The 23,264-nt window shown below is 31.3% G+C and overlaps 1 protein-coding gene across 1 annotated transcript in view; it reads left to right on the forward strand.

The window, feature by feature from the left end:
• Positions 1-3,687: 3,687 nt before the first annotated feature.
• LOC139503146 (protein fem-1 homolog A-like) overlaps positions 3,688-23,264 on the forward strand; it is a 90,400-nt gene continuing 70,823 nt past the window's right edge. The window contains exons 1-2 of the mRNA XM_071292874.1: positions 3,688-3,786; positions 12,947-13,048. Coding sequence (XP_071148975.1) covers positions 12,953-13,048 — 96 coding nt within the window. The 5' untranslated portion in view covers positions 3,688-3,786; positions 12,947-12,952. The remainder of the gene's footprint in view (positions 3,787-12,946; positions 13,049-23,264) is intronic.

A 23,264-nucleotide genomic window follows, 5' to 3' on the forward strand; every position in this document is an offset into this window, starting at 1 on the left:
TTTTAAAAGGAAAATACTTGATTACAGACAGCAATTTCACTCTGTCTTGGTAGTCATTGTACTTGATATACACCGTCGGTGACGGCAGTGTTTACAATGTATTAGTTTAGGATTTGATCTTGATCTGAGCATTACTGATGAGTCTTATGTAGACGAATCGAGGGTCTGGCGTGTTAAATAATAAACCCGGTACCTTTATTAACTATTTACAACATTGAGTCGATGCCACGGTTGCTGGATGTTTCGTCCCCGAGGGTATCACCAGGCAAGTAGCCAGCACTTTGGTGTTGACATAAATATCATTTATATGGTAATTGTTATAAATTTCCTGTTTACAAAACTTTAAATTATTTGAAAAATTAAAAATTTCTTTATCCCAGGAATACATTACCTTAGCCGTATTTGGAACAACTGTTTGGAATTTTATGTCCTCACTGCTCTCCACCTTTGTACTTGTTTGGCTTTATAACTATTTTGATATGAGCGTCACTGAGCAGTATTATGTGGACGAAACGCGCGCCTTGCCTGTGAAATTATTATCATGGTACCTTTGATATCTATTTTTGTGAAACATTAGTTGTAGGTTAATGATGGTTGAAATGCAGATGTTTTAATATTAACGCATCTCATGTCAAAAGAAAGCTTTTTGCTTTTGCCCATCAGGCATAGTCTATTGACCATGAAACGTTTGCTTAGTTTACAATTATTATATTGTGATGGGTCAGTTAAATGGAAGTACATTTTGTATATGTGGTAGGTCAATGATACTGAACTTTTTACTTAATATCAAATTTTAACTTCAAATTTTATAATTTTTCAACAGGTAACCTACTCATTGGTCAAACGTTCTGGTACCTGGTCAAGCATATCAAATAAAAAAGTAGAATGAAACATATAATCTTTGCGTTTGTATTGTTAATTTTACTGACCTTGTCGTGAATAGAAAACATTAGACAGTTAATTCTCCACCTAACTTTAACAAGCATAAGCTAATTTCAACAATATTATTTAACTTCTTCAAATTGCTCTTACTTGAATAAGTACTAGAATAATCAACAACAGAAGAGGCAACCTGTCACAAATTAAATATCAATAGTCACATGTCGATTATATGAAAATAGTGATTGGCTCAGTCTAAGATGAACCAATAATTGTAAGTCAATGATTTAATAGTGTACAGTTATACTAGTGGAAGATAATTTGATTACTGCTATGAACCAGAATACTTAGAATAGGTGTGCCTTCATTGGCAGAATTTAAATAAACGATTACAGAAATACATTTGGTATGCAAGAATATAGGAATTAACAACCATTATTTCTATGGAGATTTAATAGACCCCCCCTTTTTTTTTTTAACCTTGAGAACTTTTACATAATTTACAAGTTCATGTTTGAATTCAGGTTTAAGTTTGTTGAAAGCGAAAGACATGATTTGTAAATGATATTTGTATTAGATTTGGCACATCTCATTTCCATGGAATTTGTTCAGCCCTGTACCTTCAGTCACTGTTCATTGCCTTAACATATGTGCATTATTTACATGTTGAAATATTGCTATTTAAATTTCAACATTTGCATAATAAAAATAATTAAAGCAAGACATAATTCTGTGTTAAGAGTTTTTTAGTCTGTCATTTAATTTTGATATTTATCCTCTGTAATAACAATAGCAGTGTTGTAATTAGTCAAATATCTTGCAATTGATTAGAATTTGTTCGACTGTGTAAAGACGATTCAGTGGTCATTATCAAAAAGTAGTACAAGCCCTGTAAAGTTTATTCATAAATTTATAATATATATGCACATTTGCGAGTTAAATTGTTATGCAGTGCTTATATATTCGTCTTCACAGTAAAAAAAAACTTATGCATGGAGATACTTGATAAATATTTGTTTGTCCTGTCAATCACCTAAAACTCAGTTGTAACACCTGAATGTTCTGTTTTGTGTCAAGCTATAAAATGCCTAACACTAGTATTTTTGGGGGCCTTTTATAGCTTGCTCTTCGGTGTTACCCATGGTTCCGTTTTGAAGACTGTGCTATGACCTATAATCGTTTACTTTTATAAATTGTGACTTGGAGGAAGAGTTGTCTCAGTGGCACACATACCACATTTTCTTATATATATTAACAATAATTCATACAAATTTTTAGCATATATGGATTTGTTTCAAAACTTTAGTCCTATATGAGCCAGATCATGTTAGATATATAGTGAGAGATAATATTATTGTATCAAGATTTCTAAATTGCCCATTTAGTTGAAATATATTTATTTATAGTGAATTGGAAAACAAGTAATTGCATTTAATGTTAATCCCTTTCAACTTTACGGATGCGAGTTCTGCCTTGTAGCGGCATTAACCTACTCTTTTTCAAAATCTACAAGGTTGTCTTTTACGTGCAAGAGATATGACTGTATCATAACACGTTTCAGCTAATTCTCGCCTCTTTCCGACGGACTATCGTAGTTCCTTAAGACCATACTCGCAAATGTTGTCAAGGGAAAGCCGACAATTCAGTGCCTGAAATCGCCGCCCCCCCCCCCCCCCCCCCGGAGCAAGGATCGAACCAGGAATTTTTGTGTTAGTAATTTGAGTAACTTAAATGACCATTTGCAGCAGAAATTGTGAACTTTTATAGATAAAAGGCATACAGTAGGACGTGGACTTGAGATAAAGGAGCAATTAGATACATGATGTAATCTTATATGCTGCACTTATTCTATATGAGCAGTCAAAATGCGTTGACCGTATATTTCTATGTCATATACAGTCACTGACATGATATCACTTTTCCTCATGAATATTTAAATAGAAATTTTCGAAATTATAATTAATTATTCAAACGAACTATTCCACCTGTTCTTGTTTTCAGTGTATACAACATGTACAACGATTCAAACTTATTTCTTTTGCAATTTTTATAAAAAAACATATTTCACTTGTTAATATTTTTGGTCTGCAAAATATAAATCATTATGTTTTGTGCTAAATATTGATAATTAAGTTCATTCTTAAACACATTCGTTCACCATCGAGTGCGAATTTCAACAGGTCATGTTCATTTCATCGTGTTGTATATTTCTCCGCCTGCATGATACGAGGCCTTTTAATAAAAGGGGGAAATTTCCCAATATTGAATCAAATGATAACATTAACACATTAAACAACAATTCAAAATATTTTTTTTATTGCTGTATAAAATAGTGCATTGACTTGACATATCAACGATATAAGAATTCGGCCCGCAACGGGGAAATGCGAGCTCCTCATCCTAAGCTCCTCATCTTTATATCGTTATATCGTTGATATGTCAAGTCAATGCACTATTATTGTCTATGAATGTTGTTATGATTAACTGCAAAACTATACATTTACAGTATTCTGTTATCAATTTGTTATCAGAATAGTTCCCTACTGGTTATAGACATTCCATGTCAGAAAACATGCACATCAGGCTAGGTGGCAATAATTAAAGTCTTGTTTTCAAATTCATTCTTTGAAAATTGAAACAAGGGTTGGGGTATACAATGTACTGTTAAGGAAAAATTAGAGTATATACAGACTTATATTTTAACCTTTGAAAATAGTTGTATACTCCATTCTAGGATATCATTTTAAACAAAACTTCATAGTAAAAGTGGTACAGTTATATTATCAAGACGGTAATGACAAGGTTCTGATTTACTTACAGCAACTATGTAATGCTGCCTACAATGGAAGATTAAAGGATTTGAAAAGATGCATACAAAAAGGGGCAGATTTGGAATACAGAGATAGTGTGAGTAAAATAACATTAATTTTTATATTTGAAGATAGTATCATACACTTGAAATTGGGACTTACTAAAAATGTTGATAGTTTCTGACAAAAAATTCAAGTTATTTGACTGTTATATAATTTGTTTAAAAGATATTCGAGATCTTGCTTAGTGATTCACGTTTTGAATTTCTCGAAAGATATTATTGTATATATAAAATGTGAATTCAGCTTAACCCTGTAAAAGTGGCACTTATTTACAAGTACGCATTAACACTAGTACCCAGATTTAAGTCAGAATAGGTCATTTAAGTCTGATCAAGTCTTAATCGACTTGATTTACCGCTAGGGAAAACCGTGAAGACTTTTCCGATTTTAAGACGCTGCTATGTCGTCTTTAGCCCGTTCAGTCATGTCAAGATAATCAAGATGGATGGCTCTAGCGTTAAATCAAGTATGTTAAGACTGTTTTGGGCGAATTCAGACCAATTATGAAAAGTAGCGTTCAAAACTTTCAAATCGTGTTAAGATCCGTTTAATGTGACAGAATGATATTAAAATTTTATGTATTTATCTTCATCAGCAAAGATCAACACAAAATCCAAATATTTTATATGTCAGATAATTTATTACGGTCATTTCGTTATCCTCTTAAATGCTGCATCAGGGAACCATGTCTCCGTGTGCACTACTCTTCTGAAACTGCTCTTAGACCGCGAAGGGGGATTGTTAAAACTATAAATAACATACCATTGAAAATAATAGGATGTCGATGGGGGTTTTATAGAATAAATAATGATTGGCAATAAATATGAATACTAGAGAAAATTAAACAAAAGAATAAAGAATACAGAAAAGTACGGTGCTTGTATAAATATAAAGAATTCATAATAATAGACAAAAAGTATTAAGATTAGAACAAAAAACCGGCCTAAAACATTTTAGAGAACAGAAATGAAAGACCCCCTCCAGACCCTCATAGAACTTTTCGTTAAAACAATATTACTAATGTTTAGTTCAGCATCGAGTATACATATTATAACTGTTTGTAAATGCGTTCATCCTTTCTTTCATTTGAATAACAAACTTATTTAATATAAGATATATATTTATTTGTTTACGCATGTTGCACTATAATAAGTAATTCTTCTTCCTCCAACAGTAATAAATGTATGTGTTAAAATTTTCTGTCTATAAAGATTAAGTTCGATGACACTTGCCAATATTCAAAAGGTAATACAATCAATGATCCTTGAAATATTAAAGAAACATGGCAAAAACAATGGTTATTTCACAATAACATCATACGTACACCTGTCATGGAATTATACATGTAGCTCCGTATGTGTAGATTAAGTTTCTAAACCATTTTATGATAGCCTCGTTCTAAAGACTATTGAAATTGTTAAAGCTACACGCACAGTTCACAAAACCGCAAAATTAATATAGTATAGCTAAAAAGATATGCGATATTGACATAGCATGTTTTTCTATCAAAAATGTATGCTAATATATATGTAACTCTGGGTCTTTACCTTAAATGTATTGAATATGTAAAAGTTTAGATTCTTTTTTGAATATTTGCTAAAAAAAACATTTTCCGAAAAAAAACCAATCCATATATTGACGTTTTGTCCTTTAATTTTTTTTATGACTTTCTAACTTATATCTTCTAATTGTAATGTCAATCCTAATAGGGCAAGTATATGTAATGCAAACATACAAAATTTGGCTATGTGTATCATGTTAAAAAAAATATATAATAATTTTCAATTATTTCACTAAGATGAAATAATGCAAGGAAAAGTGTCTTTGTTTTCTATAAAAATTATATATCTTTTTTTTACTCAAAGTTGTCGATAAATGAATTGAATCCGTTAGTATTGAAAGACCCTGTCCTAAGTTATTCAATTTGTCGTTCTACGTTATATTGGTGTGAGAAAGACGCACGATGTATATAAAACATATGTTTTAATGTTATATAACTTCCCGATAGGTTGTTACATTCGTTACCCTTACACCCACACTAATAAGCTGCGGTTTATGTGTGAATTCAATTTTTATGAATATTTTAGTTTGCTATATATAGTTTTTCCTAAGTTTCAAAATATGCATCAACTAATCCTTCAAATGAAAGTGAGCCATATTCACTCTACTATGGCATGGAACTAGCGAAATTTGTTCGTGGTATAGTTATAATATAACTGTTTATTATACTTTTAGTTTGAGCTGCAAGGCGAGAAAAAACACTTTGCTCTCTGGATGTCTTTTGGTTTGTTTTTGTTGTTTGTTTGTTTGCTGTATTTTTGACGTTTATAAAACCAACAACTCCTACATGTAATATTCAAGACGTAGATATCAGAACTCAAACTATACATGAATAAGAATTAAGGACGAAAATGCAGATTTATATGTAGTAAAACAAAATCAGAGATCTGTATTTTAATTAGATTGTTGTTACAGCTGCTATAGTATTTTTTCCCTTAAAAACAAATTTGATACTATTTGCACTCTCTTTTAATATATCGAAAATTTAAAAATCTAAAACAAATAAGCTTGTTGTAATTTCCACGATTTACCATAATTATGTCATTCCATATTCTACATGAATTCAGAAAACAAATTTAGGAAATCTATGACCACACAGTTTTTTGTGCACCAATCTTAATTAACATAATTTAGCGTAAATAATTACAACTACAAAAAAGAATAACAGTGATGGTCTGTACCGCCCACACAAAAATGCATACTTATTATGTGTAATGAAGCGGATCCAGTCATTTTTAAAAGGGGTTCTCAAATAAGGATAAAGGGAGAGGATCCAATATTATGTCCCTATTAACAAAAAGGGGGTCTAAACATTAGATGCCTCCACAAAAAAATGCCACTGTGTGAACCAATGACATGACATTTTACAAATATGCAAATCGATCCTTGTTCTGAAAGGACAGTTTTCGATTTTGTATAATAGAAATATGAAAAAAAAGATGAGGTACATGTACGAGTGCCAAATGTGATGTCTTTCCACCCAAGACACAATCTGCTAAAGTAAGATACATACACATGGATAACATCATTATGAGTTTATTAAGACGGCAACTGTCAGAGTCCTTTAGAAAAAAGTACTTTGCAAAGACGAAAAATGAAACTACAACTCCTTGCTTCAAAACCTTCAGAACAAAGGGAACAGTTTGAAAAGTCCAAAAATACTGAAATCTAGGACTGATAGATTATTTTAACATTGTCAGAAAAGAATTAAAAATGGCTTGCGCAGATTTGATGGAATATTGTGAATGATAAAGGCTTCATGGTCGGGTTGTTGTCTCTTTATCACATTCCCCATTTCCATTCTTAATTTTATTTCTGGACAAGAATGAGTTTATATGAGGATTTTTTTTTGTTAAATAACATTTGCATACTAACGCTGTTTCTATTAGTAATCTATTCGGAGTTTTAAGAAAAGTTAGGGGGATTTAAGAATTAAGAACTTTGAACACAAAAATTTCTATTAAAATTGGTAGATGGCTTAATCATTAGAAAGATCATTTTAGTAATATTTTATGTACTTCCGCGCGCCGGTGATATTGCGTACGAGTTTCATTATGTTTTAATATGTTCGGCAATATGCAAAGGTGAAAACTGTTAGAACGTGATTTTGATCACTAAGGATGCCACATATTGTAATGACTTTGTTCTTCATTTTTTAACGCTTGCCAATGAAATAAATTGAAATATTTCGGACTTTTTGAAGATTTATCAATTGGCTTCAATTACAAGTCATAAGAAATGGAAAAGTCATAGAACTTTGTATTTTTGCAAAAGCAATAGATGTTTTTTTTTTTAAAGAAATCCTTTTCTGTTTGCTTACAGATGTATATTTATTACTATCACTTATCAAATGCAGGGATACACATAATTATTAACGGCGCGGGACGTTTGCGCTTTGTAATTTGTATAGATACATGTATAATACACACACACTGCGATTTTTCAGCAGCATACATGTAGCAACAGGCAGATATTATAATGTTGATAGAAATAATAGACTATGTACAAGTTGTAATACTACCCCTTTTGCAGATGGATACCATACAAAACTTTGATTTTTTTGAAAAACTAAGGATTTTCTTATCACAGGCATAGATTACCGGAGCCGTATTTTGCACAACTTTTTGGAATTCTGGATCCTCAATGCTCTTCAACTTTGTACTTGTTTGGCTTTACAAATATTTTGATTTGAGCGTCACTGATGAGTCTTATATAGACGAAACGCGCGTCTGGCGTGCTAAATTATAATCCTTGTACCTTTGATATCTAATTATATTTGAATGTAAACAATATAGTCAAATCCGAGAAAAGTATATTAAACAGTATTATTGGAGAAAGGGGAATACGTCATCTCTTTTTTGCGGAAAAGTAATGATACTGAAATATCTGTTTGATTTTAACAGGTTCTTGTGAATTAATTTTAATTCGTAGTGTTCCAATTTTCGTGGGTTTTGTCGATTACAGCAAACCACTAATTTAAGAATTCACAAAAGAAAAATCACGAGAAAGATTTGTATTTTAGTAGAATGTGTGTTCCCAGTTTTGTTGTGCAATTCTATAGTGTAGACTTGAGATAAAAAAGTAACCTATAACGTTATTTAAAAAAACAACATTGTTTTGAATAAATATATAATGAAATTTCTAGAATATACAAAAAAAATGGTTCACTGCAATTTGTTATTTTTACTGTATCATTGATGATTAAAAAGAATCAAGACTGTGTAAGGGACATTGCCCATAAGTTATATTGTTTATGACAGGAACATTAAAGTTTACATCTTTGACTCCTCAAGAATGAGTAACAAACTTTTATTAAGGTAAGCTGAAGTAGGACACACATTGAATTTTTTAATACAGTGTTTATATATTGTTATTGAAGATTTATTTCTTGACATAAATGAAAATCTTACAAAATTTTAACGAATACAATAATGATAATAAGGGTATATTAGTTCACACATAATTGATGCTAAACCTATATAAACTAACACACCACTGATTGAGAGACCCTATGAAATTACACACAACTTATGGGGAAGCTGTATGAATAAACACACAACTGATGGCGAAGCTCTATTTATTAACTCCTGAATGTTCTATTGACCTAAACTCGTTGTTGTGTTAGTGTTATTCACACATAAAATAAAAACAATTACGTTCCCATTGATAAAACTCAATAGTCAATGTAGAACTTGTGTGGTTCAGTGTTCACAAAACAAGGTACACAAGTGTTTAGAAAATGCATTTTACCATGCATATTTTTAGAAGAAACGTTTTTTGAATAAAATTAGTATTTATTACAATTATTTAATATAAAATGTAGTTTTTTTACCGAATTATTTGTCTAAACTTGATATATTAATTGGTTTGTTACATAAAAAACGGACCGACCATTTAACTACATGCGTTGACGGGTTATGGTTTTATGTTCGACACAGACTAATTTTTTTCGCAAATAGCAATAACAATTTTATTTGGTTTGCCAAATCTATCAATCAAATAGTTTTGTTAAAAAAATTAACACTCAAAGGTATGGGGAAAATCGGGATTCAGAAATATGTTTTTCCCTCATTAAACAGAATATGTTTTCATCAATTTTAGAATCAGAATATGGTTTTATGGAGAAAAAACCCAATTTTTTTTAGTTGAATTGTCATTCCCTTAACCCCTAATCCAGACTCAAGGCATCATCATTGCCAAACACATCACTCAATTGAAAATGTTTTCCCGAATTGACTGCACGTACACATAAATATTTACCACTGGTTTTGACTCAATCAACGATTCATTCATAAATGCATTACTAAAACACCTTAAACATCTCAATCCTTCTTCTTCGTTTGTAGCCTACGTGATTTATTGTGTAATAAGTGGTGGATTCAGATGGGGTCGGGTTCAGGGGGTTTGGAACCCCCTTTTTTCGGACGATCAATGTTTGGAACCCCAGGCATTTTGAAAAAGCCTTCATCCTCCTCTGGTGATCGGGACTTCTTTAGTTCCTTTAAAGAAGTTGCAAATCATCAAAATGACACTCTTAATCCAATCAACACTAAAGGTAACATCCTATTTTCACATACCACAGACGACAACAACCAAAATGTAGGCACAATTATGTTAACACCCTTAATATATAACGCTCTTAAATCAATCGCCACTGAATATGTCACCATAAATACTTAACCACTGATGATTCAATCAAATACTACACACCACTGATGTTGATACCTTAACTTTACACAATGTCACCCTATATTTTTAACACATCTAATAATGACATTCAATATTTTCACATACTAATTATGGAAGAAACCCTTAATACTCACACCACTGATAATGAAACACTTCTAAAATCACAAACCATTGAAAATGAAGCAAAAAAATCAAAAAAATCACACAAAACCAATTTTGACCCTTAATATTTACACAACTGATGATGACACCCAGTAATGGTGATATCAAAAATTCACACATTACTGATAATGACACGTTCAAAAACCACTCACGATATTGCCTTACAATGCATAACCTCTTGATGAACATCCTGTTTTCTTGATGCACTGATTATAACACTGATGGTGACACCTTAAATCAAAACTCAAATAAGAATGAATATAGTCAAGTAATGTTTTTTTTGTATCAATCAGGTCAATGTTCAATATCAAATTGTCTCATATAAAGAAGCAAATATGATAGAGATATGCGAAACAAAGGACTGTGTGATTGAATAATCCATTTGCGTTAAGAGGTTCATAAAAAATTGATAAAAGAGGGACGAAAAATACCAGAGGGACAGTCAAACTCATAAATTGAAAAAAAACTGGTAACGCTATGGCTAAAACTGAAAAAGACAAACCGACACAACATAGAAAACTAAAGAATAAGCAACACGAACCCCACGAAAAACTAGGGGTGATCTCAGGAGCTCTGGAAGGGTAAGCAAATTTTGCTACGGATGTGACACCCGTCGTGTTGCTTATATGATAACAAATCCGGTAAATAGTCTCATTCGGTAGGTCACATTCATAAAAGGGAATGGAATTGTTGTTACGACGTAAGTAACATATCCGATATCATTTGTGAAACGGTTATTCCATAAAGGTAAACCATAAAATTGTACAAAGCTTGTACAATAATCTGTACAATTTATAATTTTACAACATTAAAATTTTAACACTACGGATATATAATTTATATTAATATACAAAGTTGTCCAATTTATATCACAAGTTTGTATGTCTGTGCTGCCAACAGTGGACACCTTTATATAGTTCGTTATCCCCTTAATCCACCACATCACTGATAGCGACACCCCTAAAAAATTCACACACCACTGGTTAAACTGTTCTAAATAACACTCAAATTATGGTTACATCCTCAATTAAAGCATCACTGATGGCGACCTCTAATAATCAGAAACCTTAGATAATCAGGATTCAATAATTTACATAACAATCGTATCAACATGATTAAGGGTGACACCATTAAATCGCGAAGTAACTATGACGACGTCCTCAATTCATGCAATTATGATGATGACAACCTTAAATCATAGTGATGACTCCCTAAATACAAATAAATGTGATGATTACATGGTAAATTCACAAACCACTGATGGTCACATCATGATGATGACACGGTAAATGTGCAAACCATTTATGGACACATCATTGATGATGTCATGGTAAACCACTGATTGATGCTGATACGGTAAAATTGTAAAACATTGATAGGCACAACATGGATGATGATAGGGTAATTCGCAAACCGCTTGAGGGCAAAACATTGACTATAACGTAATAAATTCGCAAACCACTGATGATCACGCCATTGATCGGTCACATCATTCATGATGGCATGGCAAATTGGCAAACGGCGTACTTAATTATAATCCTTATACCTTTGATAACTATTTACATTGATCGGTCACATCATTCATGATGACATGGTGCTTCTGCAAACCACTGGTGGTCACATCATTGATAGTGGTACGGTAAATTCGCACACCACTGATGGTTACATCATTGATGGTCACATGGTGAATTGCAAACCGCTGATTGTGTCACCTTACTGCGTACACCATTGATGAATACATTTTCAATTAAAAAATCACCCATGAGACCAGCCTATATTTGCAAATCACAAAGATGACGCCCTAAATTCATGCACTAGTGATGACAACATTTTGAATATTAACACCACTAATGATGACTAATTGAAACAAACCTCAGATGATACATTAAATAATATACACTATACTGGAATCATTGATTAATTCAACTGGAGAGTCTAGGAATCCGATCATCATGTTTTAGTGTTCTGTTAAATTGTTCCTTTTAAAATTGTTACACGATGATGACTGCTGTACCCATATTTTGACTATTTTATTTAATATGTCTATTTAGTTCACGCATCATTGTTAATATAACGGAATTTGATGAGACTGAAAGTGAGAGGGTTAGCGCTATAAAACCAGGTTTAATCCACCGAGTTTTGTTATTTGCTTTTGCCATGTGCTTATGGACTTTCCGATTAGATTTTCCTCTAAGTTCAGTATTTTTGTGATTTTACCTTTTAAGTGGACAACACATACTCGTTCGAATGAAAATAGATAGTGTTAGCATTTCAATCTTCAAATCGAATCAGGTAATACACATGATATTAATAAAGATTTAACATGTTCAATTGCGTTTTTTAACAAAAACAAAAATATTTGTAAACCTCCAATTTTACCACCAACTGCTTAGAACAGGTTTGGTCAGATGATATCGTAGTTTCAAATCTAATTTTCAACATCGTTTAGTGTTAACAAATAATTGACAGAAGTATGTAAAGTAGTATTTTATTTCATTTTTCTTGTCCTTCTTCATTCAGTAATGAAGATCTTTTATACTTTTTATAAACAAATATATTGTTTTTTAGATGACAGTTCGGATAATAGTTATAACATATAAAAACAATATATGCTGTTTATATATTGTTTATTAGAATATAAATCCATGTAGCTCTGGTCATTTTTTTTTCAAATTTGAATACTGATTTATACAATATATCTTTTATTTACATATATATTTATAACACAATACTGTCCAGTTTATTACACAAGTTTTGATGTCTGTATTATGTTAATATTATAGGAAGGAATGACACCGTTGTTGAATGCAGCACATAAAGGACACCTGGATATCCTCCGTCATCTTATAAGAGTCGGCTGTGATAAAGAAGGCAGATCAACCAAGGTGATTATAAATACAGTCTACTCAGTCTGATTCTACGTATATATATATTGAATCAACATAAATGCATTTAATTATGTTAATTAGACAAGTTTAATAGACAACACATACTGTTAACATTTAAATGAATATTGTTTACATTTCAATCGTCAAACTGATTGAAATAATAGACAAACTGACAGTTTAATATAGTTTTCTAAAAACATATCATTTTGCAAACCTCTGATGTAACCTTGAGTTGATTAGAACAAGATTGAACAGATGATATTAATTATAAAGATATAATGTTCAACATCTTTAAATGTTTACAAATAAGTGATAATTGTATAAAAAGTGGTGTTTTAATTCACTTGTCTTGTTGTTTTTTTCGTTTTTTATTAGATATGAACGTTATGATCATAGTGCTGAAAATCACAACAAAACATTTTTTTATATGTTAAATTTAAATGCAAGTGTGACTGGTCATTTTATATAGTTTTTAAATATTTGGTAAACATCTGATTTTACCTAAATTTGATAAGAACACGTTAGTTAAGATAATAAGAATGATACAGATCTAATGTAAAACATTCTTTATGGATTACAAGTAATAAAGTGAGATTCCATTTCACTTGTCTTAGCTTGTCCTATTGCATCCTTGATTTTTTTTACATTATCGAGTTGATCATGATTACATTTATTTGTTGTTTATGTAGAATATATAATTAACAGGACCCTAAAATCCTCAATTTTCACCTTCATATGGCGACATCCTAAGATCTCGAATCATTGATAATGACGCCCTAAATTTACACGCTAGTGTGATGGTTTCATTATAAACTCACACACCACTAATGGTGAACTCATTATTTAACACACCACTGGTGATGAAACTCTTTAAATTTAAAAATTACTGATGGTGACAAGGTTTAAATTTACATACCACTAATGATGAAACCCTTTAAATTCACATACCACTAATGATGAAACCCTTTAAATTCACATATCACCAATGATGAAACCTTTCAACTTCACTAATTATAATACCCATTAAATTCACACACTTATGATGATGAAACCATAAATTTACAAACCACTTAAAATCACACCCTAAATTTACAAACCACTGAAAATCACACCCTAAATTTACAAACCACTGATGATGAAACCCTTTAAATATACACATCACTGTTGGTGGAATCCTTTAAATTCATCTACTTGCAATGGTGACACCTTAAATTCATACGCGAATGATGGTGTTACCCTTAATATTTACACACCACTGATGGTGAAAGTCTTTAAATTCATACATCACTGATGGTAAAACCCTTAAAATTTAAAAAAATACAAATAGTGACACGCTTTATATTTACACACCACTGATGCTGAAACCCTTTAAATTACCATACCACTGATGGAGACTCGATCCACTCCGAATATTTCATTTTTTGTAATATTTCACTTAAATAGCAAGAAATTTTAACACATGATATTACTCACAAGGTCAAAGGTGCATGTACAGCTTCCCAAATTAGGTGTAATACCACCATTGATTTTCCCCTATTAGTCTTTGTTAAAGGAGTAGGTCCGGTAAGGGCCGATTTCGGCCTCAATTTTCAAGTTCATCTAAGGATAGATTTTAGACACTTTCTGAACACTTAAGTGTCTATTTCAATTGATTCAATTCGTTAATGTGGAAGATTTTAACTTAATAAGTCATTTAAAACGCCCCGATTCAAGCTTAAATATGAAAAATATATCAAATATGCCAAAAATCGTCACTTTTCAGATGGTTTTTGTCAAAAATGAAAGTGGCCGCATCCGTGTTCATCCTCAACCTTTAAATATGTTATGTATTATCATAAAATACAACTTACATTTCAATATTAAGGATGAACACGAATGCGGCCACTTTCGTTTTACACGAAAACCGTCTAAAATTTAACTAAAATGCTAGATTGTGAAGATTTCAGTAATTTAGCATGACTTAATGGTGCTAGTACTCGATATATGTGCATTGTATTGTCAAAAAGAGCCCATATTTATGTAGCAGAAGCATTCGACTGTCCAATAAACCATTAAAAGTTTACATTTTTACAATTTTGTAAAACTGCTATATTTTGGGGCCGAAAAGGGGTCTTACTGGACCTACTCCTTTGCACTTTTCAAAAAAATGTGCAGAATTTATCTTTGTTTTCAATAAAGAAATACTTGGCATGAGTAAAGTTTTATCCTGTCCAGTACTATAGAAAAAAATTCACATGACATTTCATAGCATATAAGAAAATAACCATCATTGGAAGTTAACCAATCAAATGTCTCCCCTTATTTTATTTGTGTACAAGGTTTAGTCACCATGTAACCTCAAGATTACAAAGTTTTCCACAGAAATCCCAAATAAAAAATGATGGTGTTTTGAAATACCCAAGGCATATGTTTATGACACAGAAATGTTTTTACTGCAATAAAATGTAGGATTAATTACCTACAACTGTCAAATTCAAGGGAATATATTTTTAGACCTACTTTCGTATACAACCGGATGTGGCTTACCATGATTTGGTGGTTTACATCTGATAGTAGACCCTATAAATCCACACATCACTTAAAGTGAAATCCTTTTATTTCAAACTACAATGATGACTAAATCCTAAACTAAGACACCAATGATGATGTAAATCTGATATAAAACACCACTGGAAAGTGACACCTAATATTCAAACACCTTAGATAATCAATACCCACACCACTTAAAGTAACAAGAGCCTATTAAATAACTGCTAATAGTTAAGACCATTACATATGATTATCAATGATAACACCTTAAATTCACACCTCATTGATTTTGACACCTTAAGGTGGCACCCTACAGATATAGCATTTATTTTTCCCCATTGAATTTTTCTTAAAATTTGCATACATGCAATGGTCTCTATAAAAATTTGAGTTAGAATTAGTATGTCACCAGACTCGTTTCCATGGTAACGGCCACCAAAGTTGGTACATTATGGGTATGTATAAATACATACCTGATGTAGAAACTCTGGATTTTTTTCAAGCTTTTGAAAGTATTTTGAAAGTTTTGTTCTTCATTTATTACAAAATTATTATGAAAAATGTAAATAAGACACAAATGATGGCAGTTTTTTTCATATTCATTAATTTCGACTCCAATTTTATTAACACTGCTGCACACAAAAACCACAGATTTAAAAAAAAAAAATCATTTTTCTGGAATTTCCAAAAAAATGGTCCATTGAATTTTTTTTTTAATTTCACACATGATGGTCATTACAATGAGCTTTGAAAATATGAATTAAAAAATATGGGTCACCAGACTATTTTTTTACTGAAAAACGTTGTTGTAACCCCTAACGACACAGTGATCAACAGCTGTTATTTATATATCTTTCAAAACCAGTATAAAAAGTGTGAAACATGTTGTCATGTCATTTGTTAAACCTACACAGAGTACTACAGTTTCAAGAGACAATGACATGAAATCATTTTTGTGTCTCTAAGAACAACGGTTACCATGGCAACAGGACAAGAAGTTGGAAAATTCAAGTTTTTGCATTGTTCTGATGTGCAAGAGTTACTACCTAACAGAGAATAAGAGATCAGATACCATGATTTCAGAGCTACAACACATGGCTTCTTTGTAAATGTAAACAAATTAATATTATGTTACTCTGTAATGTAGCTTATATAAGCATTACTGTGGTCAAAAATGAGCAAAATAGATAAGTCAGAAGTTTGCGTAAATCTCCCTACTATTTTTTCAATTATCGATTCATAGATAACAGTTATGCAAGTAGATGGATTAAAAATTGTCAAGCTTTTGTCACCCTGTCCTATATTAATGATTTAAGTTTGATGAAGCATAATGATAATACATTACATATTTTCACTTGTTATAGTTACATAACCAAAAAATGATCAAATTATAACTTTTTCAAAGGTTTCTTTATTTTCAATGCCTCAATAATTGAGCAAACATATAAACTGTTATATTTTAAAACATGTATATAGTTTTACTCCTCTGATTCAGTCAAATACTGATTGATAATCATAGCATAATTAGAGTTCACTTTGTTATCATTCAAAATTGTCAATCCTTCCTTATTGAATACTACAGGTTGCTACCAGACAGATATATCATATTACTATCAGTGGCATTAGTGAAAAAAAATGCCAGTTACTTTGCTTGCTTCATTTAAAATGTCACATCTTTACATATTATATCCCTGGAAAAGGGTTGATTCACTGACAGCTGCTAAATGTACCTGAGTGATGTTACTATTTCTTGAAGGACGTCCTGTTTGAAAATCAAAATCTAAACAGTGATCTATATATATAATATGCACATATATCTTATAATCCTGGTACTTTTGATAACTATTATAACGAATATGACGAGGAATTTGCTGAATGTCACAAGCACTCAAGCAAGCCTTTACTCTAATTTCTATATCATATGTTGTTCCTTCTTTAACATTTGAACTACAAATGTATGTGGGACCTCTTCCTATTTTTTTTATTTCTATTCTTCTCTTTTAAATTCTGTGTTTTCTGGTTATCTCTTTGCCTCTCCAATTTCTTATTCACTTTCCCAAACTTTTAGCGTAAATTTTCCTGTCGAACGTTTTGATGCTGCATTTACCTGAACGTTTAATTTATTTATCATTAATGAAAAGGTGTAAAATATAATATTATAGTGCAAAATGAATCCAATCATGCATTAAAACATCAGTTTAAAAAGATTATATACCTAACTAACAAAGACACTCATTTAGCGTTTAATATCATAATGTGATATATTGCCAGGTTTTTGAAGTGATTGAAAATAATTAGGTCACCTGATGGGTATGCAATTTTATATTGCTTCTGCATATGATGTGTTTTTATTTTATGTACAATGAAAATTTGGAATGCAATATAAGTGACAATATAGGGAGCATTACAGTGTCCAATACAAATGCAAATTCAAGGTATATATTTTATAGATGTGACCTTGACCATTTACCTTAAATCAGTACAGTTGAACTGTTCTTTTTGGTATAAAGTTACATATTTACCAAGTGACCAAGTTTGTGATATCAGATAGTTATCTTTTTTGTTGCACATAGGAACCAGTGGCAGTCATGATAATTAAATCTATATTTTAAAAATAATAATAAAAAAAGTACAAATCAATAGTGTAAAATGTGAATCACTGTGACCTTCTTTTACCTGGAAGCTGAGTTAATAACTGAGACTCTGAGAGTCATCTGTTTACATCAGTTTTCGTGAACTGACAAGAGCATTTGCAAAGTATGGCATTCTCTCACCATAGAAGACTGTTGTTTCTACAGATTTCACAAGGGTGTATAGAATCTACAATGTCAACTTTGACCTTGATATTTGGGAATATCTTTTCTATTAATAAAGTTAAAGCCTAAATTCTTTAAATTTACCTGTATTACTTTCATAGGTCCAACCAGTACCAAAAATATGCCATTCTGCAACAAAACTGGCCTCAACCTAATGAAAAAAAGTAGTACCAAATGTAAAATAAAAGAACATATTACAATTAAATTAACTAGAAACTCAGGCTGTTAACAATTAAACTTATAATAATAATAATAAAAGGCTTTCAAAACCAATTTGGTTTCATTAAATTTGTTGAAATTATCCATAAAAATAGATTTCATTTAATAAATACAAATGTAAATAAATCTAGTTCAATATTTTTGTTGAAACAAATTCTGTCATGATCTATACTTGAAGGTCTTTAAGTATGTATATCACTACTTTACCTCAAAATTAATTTGAAAACTTGAACCTTAACTTGAAAAGTTATTACCAAGATCTGTTAATTCATGTTAATGACTGCTAGGGCAAATATGAATATAATTATGGTCCTCATTATACTTTATATCTACTTTGGAAAATTAAAATATTTAATTATCTTCCAACTACTCAGTATATTAACCATGTTTAAAACTGTTTCTTCTCCTTAATTAATTTACAGGATTCTTTTGCAACTGCAAATATTTTCTTTCCAGTTTCATTCTCCTTTATATTTGTATATGGTTGATGAATTCACAGAAAGTACATTCAATCCATTAAGGAAATTGTTAAAATGTGTGGCTCCAATTCCTGCATGTATCTTTCCTGAAAAATATGTTATGAAATGTCAGTCTGCATATTGGTGAATTAGAGAAACTATAAACTATTTAGAAGTGAGCTCATAATTTTATTTGGGATATATGCAATTGTTTGTTTAATTCATATTTGAATAATGTGATTGTGAATTCATTTTTGCCTTTATTCTTATAGATCACAGACTTATAAAAATTACTAATAATGTGGAGTGAGGGAATGGAGGGTTTTTCTTTGTGCCTTCGTGCATTATCCTGCATTCTGCAAAATCATTCTAGGTGTGTTTTAAATGACTAAATCAGTAAGGCATCATACAACAAATTTGGTCAATAGTCAAATGCAATAGATGAATTGATATGAAAAATCTGATAATAAAAAAAGACAACTAATATTTTGAGTTTGTAAAACTTCATTTCTGTGAATGAATTATTGTGACTGTATTTGTTTTCTTTTTTCAATTTAATTTCAATTATGATAAATTGCTACCAAATAGTTATTTACAAAATAATCCTCCACTTTTGGATGCAAAACTAATAAGCCCCTTAAGTTTATGCATAGATGTCTTTCTGTTCATTGCAAACATGATAAATAACTTTCAAGGCAAAATTCAAGAAGTCCAGCTTCATAAAAAAGTTGGACAGCACTTCCCCTCAAAATAATGCTTTTTACCCTCAAACCACATAAACCCAGACCATAATAGAGGGGAATTGAAAATGGCTTAATTTTCATTGATTAGTGGGACAGGAAACATAGAGCATATACGTCGACAAATAAAGATCTTTGAAAATAATGTGTGTTATGACATTTTACATGTCATACTTGCATATTTAATTTGTCGACGCCTGCGCTCTATGTTTCTTGGTCCTAAATTTGGCTGAAAATCGGTCAATTTTGTTACATTTCGCCAAAATCCCTTATTTTGACCTAATTGGGATGTAAAGATTTAAAGCTTTAGAATAAAACTTTGACAGAAATAGTTCTATATAACTTACTGTCTTTAAGTCAACTTCTTTTATCTTGCGACATTGAATTTTAAAATCGGGGCTAAATAGGACCATTACCGAACTTACTCCTTTACTTGCATTAAAGGAACATATCCAGATAACTTCTCCTATAGTTTGAATCCTACAAAGTATTCACTCTGCTGGCTGTTTGTACATATATTGAAGGTGTACATGTGGTCAGGGTTTTAATTTTTAATAATTTTTGCTCTTTTGGGAGATAATTGAACTTTGTCATTTTTGGGGTATAAGCGGTTAAATGTTATAGTTATTTTGAAATAACACTTTGCATCTGCTGGGGCATCAATTGTGTCTCCCAGGCACAATTTTATGTCAGAAAAAGTCATAAATTGACTTTGTTATAATACAGCTACTTAAGAGAGGAGTGCGGGGGGCATCACTTTCTCTAGTTTACATATTTTTCTCATGTTGTGCTGTTACAATACTGTAACAATCCGATGTAAGGTCACATACATGTTTAACTCCGCCATTTGCACTTTCTATATGTACATTTACCTTCCCGAGTCAGGAGCATGACGTTCAATTGTTGTCGTTGTATCATGTGTGTAATATTTGTTTTTATGAAGATTTTGTTTATTTATGAATTATACCGTAAGTTTTTTTTCGTTTGATTTTCTTCACAAGGTGCATGGTGTTTATTTGTAGTTGACTATACGCTGTGTTAAAGGCTGTATGGGTGGTTGCCTTTATATGATTTCTTATATCCAATGCATTTAAACTCTGGTGGATAGTTGCCTAATTGGCAATTTCACCACATCTAACTTCATTTCAATTTCTATGTTGCGTTTTGTATACTGTTACATTGTTTATCTTTTGTACGCATACCCCAGAGCCCTCTTTTCGGAAGCCCGGGCAAAAGCCCTTGTCCGCGATAGAAATTTGATTACAACTCATATTAAGCTAGGTTTACACTGCCGATCAGATCAACTCGATGATCCCGATTGTCCAAAGAGGTAGGGCCAATTTGTCGTGAATTTTTTTCACAGAAGGACCAATTTCAAAAAGTGCCGACAGAATAAAATTTACTATAAAAACAAAAAATAAAAATGCTTTTTGATCAATATCTCGATTTACAAATATTATGATATGTGTGATCAATAGTTACTTTAACCCTAATAAAGGATGAACGTTCAATATGCGGAATTTCGGTTGTTTTTACGTGGGAAAAACAGGGTATCCCCCCGGAAGGACATTTAAACCAAAAAAAAGTATTGGTTTTTATGACTGTTAGTAATTTATACTACTTTTTCCCTAAAAAATGATATTGGTTTGGTTTGTCCTTATTACATAAAAAACAAATTTTTAAAGAAAAATTGTAGCGATATAGCTCCTAAATAATAAATGTATGGATAAGGATCGCTGTGGCTCAATCAGTAGAGCACAGAACTACTAATAAATGATGGTTTTGAAGTAAGGGTTCGAATCTCGCTCAGAAATTTTTCTTGTTTGTGTTGTTATATTAAATTTTAATGTTTCTATCATATTTTTTGCGGATGTTTGCTTAATTCCTAGTCATTCTGGTTCATTTTGACTATAAAATTTACTAGTATTTCATTTTTCATGTATTTTATAGAAAAAAATATAATGTATCGCTTATCGTGTGCATTCCTATGACTGTTCTTACTTTTGTCTCACTTTCTATTCATGTGTTTACATTTATTACATACTTTCAAGGAACAACTACCGTCATACTGATGTAGGTGCCTGTACACAACAAATAACACGAGAATTGATTTTATAGCAATTAAGCCCAAATGTTGCGGGTTTAATATACACATAGCTTATAATAAGGCCATTATTACAAGTTTCAAAACAGCACAAACAATTTTTCGAAATCTTTTTTTAACATGGTATTATATACATGTAACAAATGCAGTCAACAGCAATTTTGTCGCCAACTCACAAACTGTGTAGATACTAGCACTGACACTTTTACCACTGTCCATACACCGGTACCTTAGTCATCAGAAAACAAAACAACACAACAGACAAATCAACTACACTACAAATCGTGATTGTAGGTAAAACATCAAACAATTAGTTTCCGTTCTCTAATTTTATTTTGCCTTCACCAAATTTTTTGAAACGCAATACCATAAAACGCAGATCAAGTGCGAATTTGAGCAGTGTCACTTTTACCGTTCTTGAGTATAACTCTTTATAACGTTATATGCAAGCTGGGGAATTATCTGTGTCGATCCAATGGACATGTTCCCCGTTTGTTTGGTTAGATTCAGTAGTTAACAGAAGGTCTGAGTAAAATTATATATTTAAAATATCTACATGGAAATAAAGTAGTTGGATTGTTTGGCAAGGTGGTAAGAGCTTAGATAGATAGATTAATAGCTGTGAGAGAGCTTGAAGAGAGCGTAGAAAACAAACAGAAATGGGTAGACAGCAAAGGGTGCCAACAAATCTAGATAATACAGTGGCTAAAAAGGCGACTATTGCGTGGGCAGTATAAATAGTAATCACAAAAATACTGAACTCCAAGGAAAATTTATTCGGAAAGTCCCTAATAAAATGGGAAAATCAAAAGTATGAGAGACTTGCAGGAGGAAAAAAGAGGACCTCAATGGTTATTAAAATTTCCTGAAAGTAAAGTAGGACACTGTTTGTTAAGGGAGTTTCTGCTCGTTTTCCTTCAACATGAGATTTGTCACTAGATTAGTACTGATGCTAGATAGCAATATGCATACATATTACCATCGATCCCCTTTTCTTTGCTTTCTTACAAATTAAGCCTACTTTTTGTGTCATATACGTGCATATGCATGTACATGTAATCAGTGTTTTCCATATATCTGAACCCAGTTGTTGAATGGTTTACGATATTTCTTTAATAAAGATAAAAAAAAAAAAGAGCACAGAACTACTAATAAATGATGGTTTTGAAGTAAGGGTTCGAATCTCGCTCAGAAATTTTTCTTGTTTGTGTTGTTATATTAAATTTTAATGTTTCTATCATATTTTTTGCGGATGTTTGCTTAATTCCTAGTCATTCTGGTTCATTTTGACTATAAAATTTACTAGTATTTCATTTTTCATGTATTTTATAGAAAAAAATATAATGT

This window comes from Mytilus edulis, chromosome 14 (assembly GCF_963676685.1).
Source record: "Mytilus edulis chromosome 14, xbMytEdul2.2, whole genome shotgun sequence".
Taxonomy (NCBI): Eukaryota; Metazoa; Mollusca; class Bivalvia; order Mytilida; family Mytilidae; genus Mytilus; species Mytilus edulis.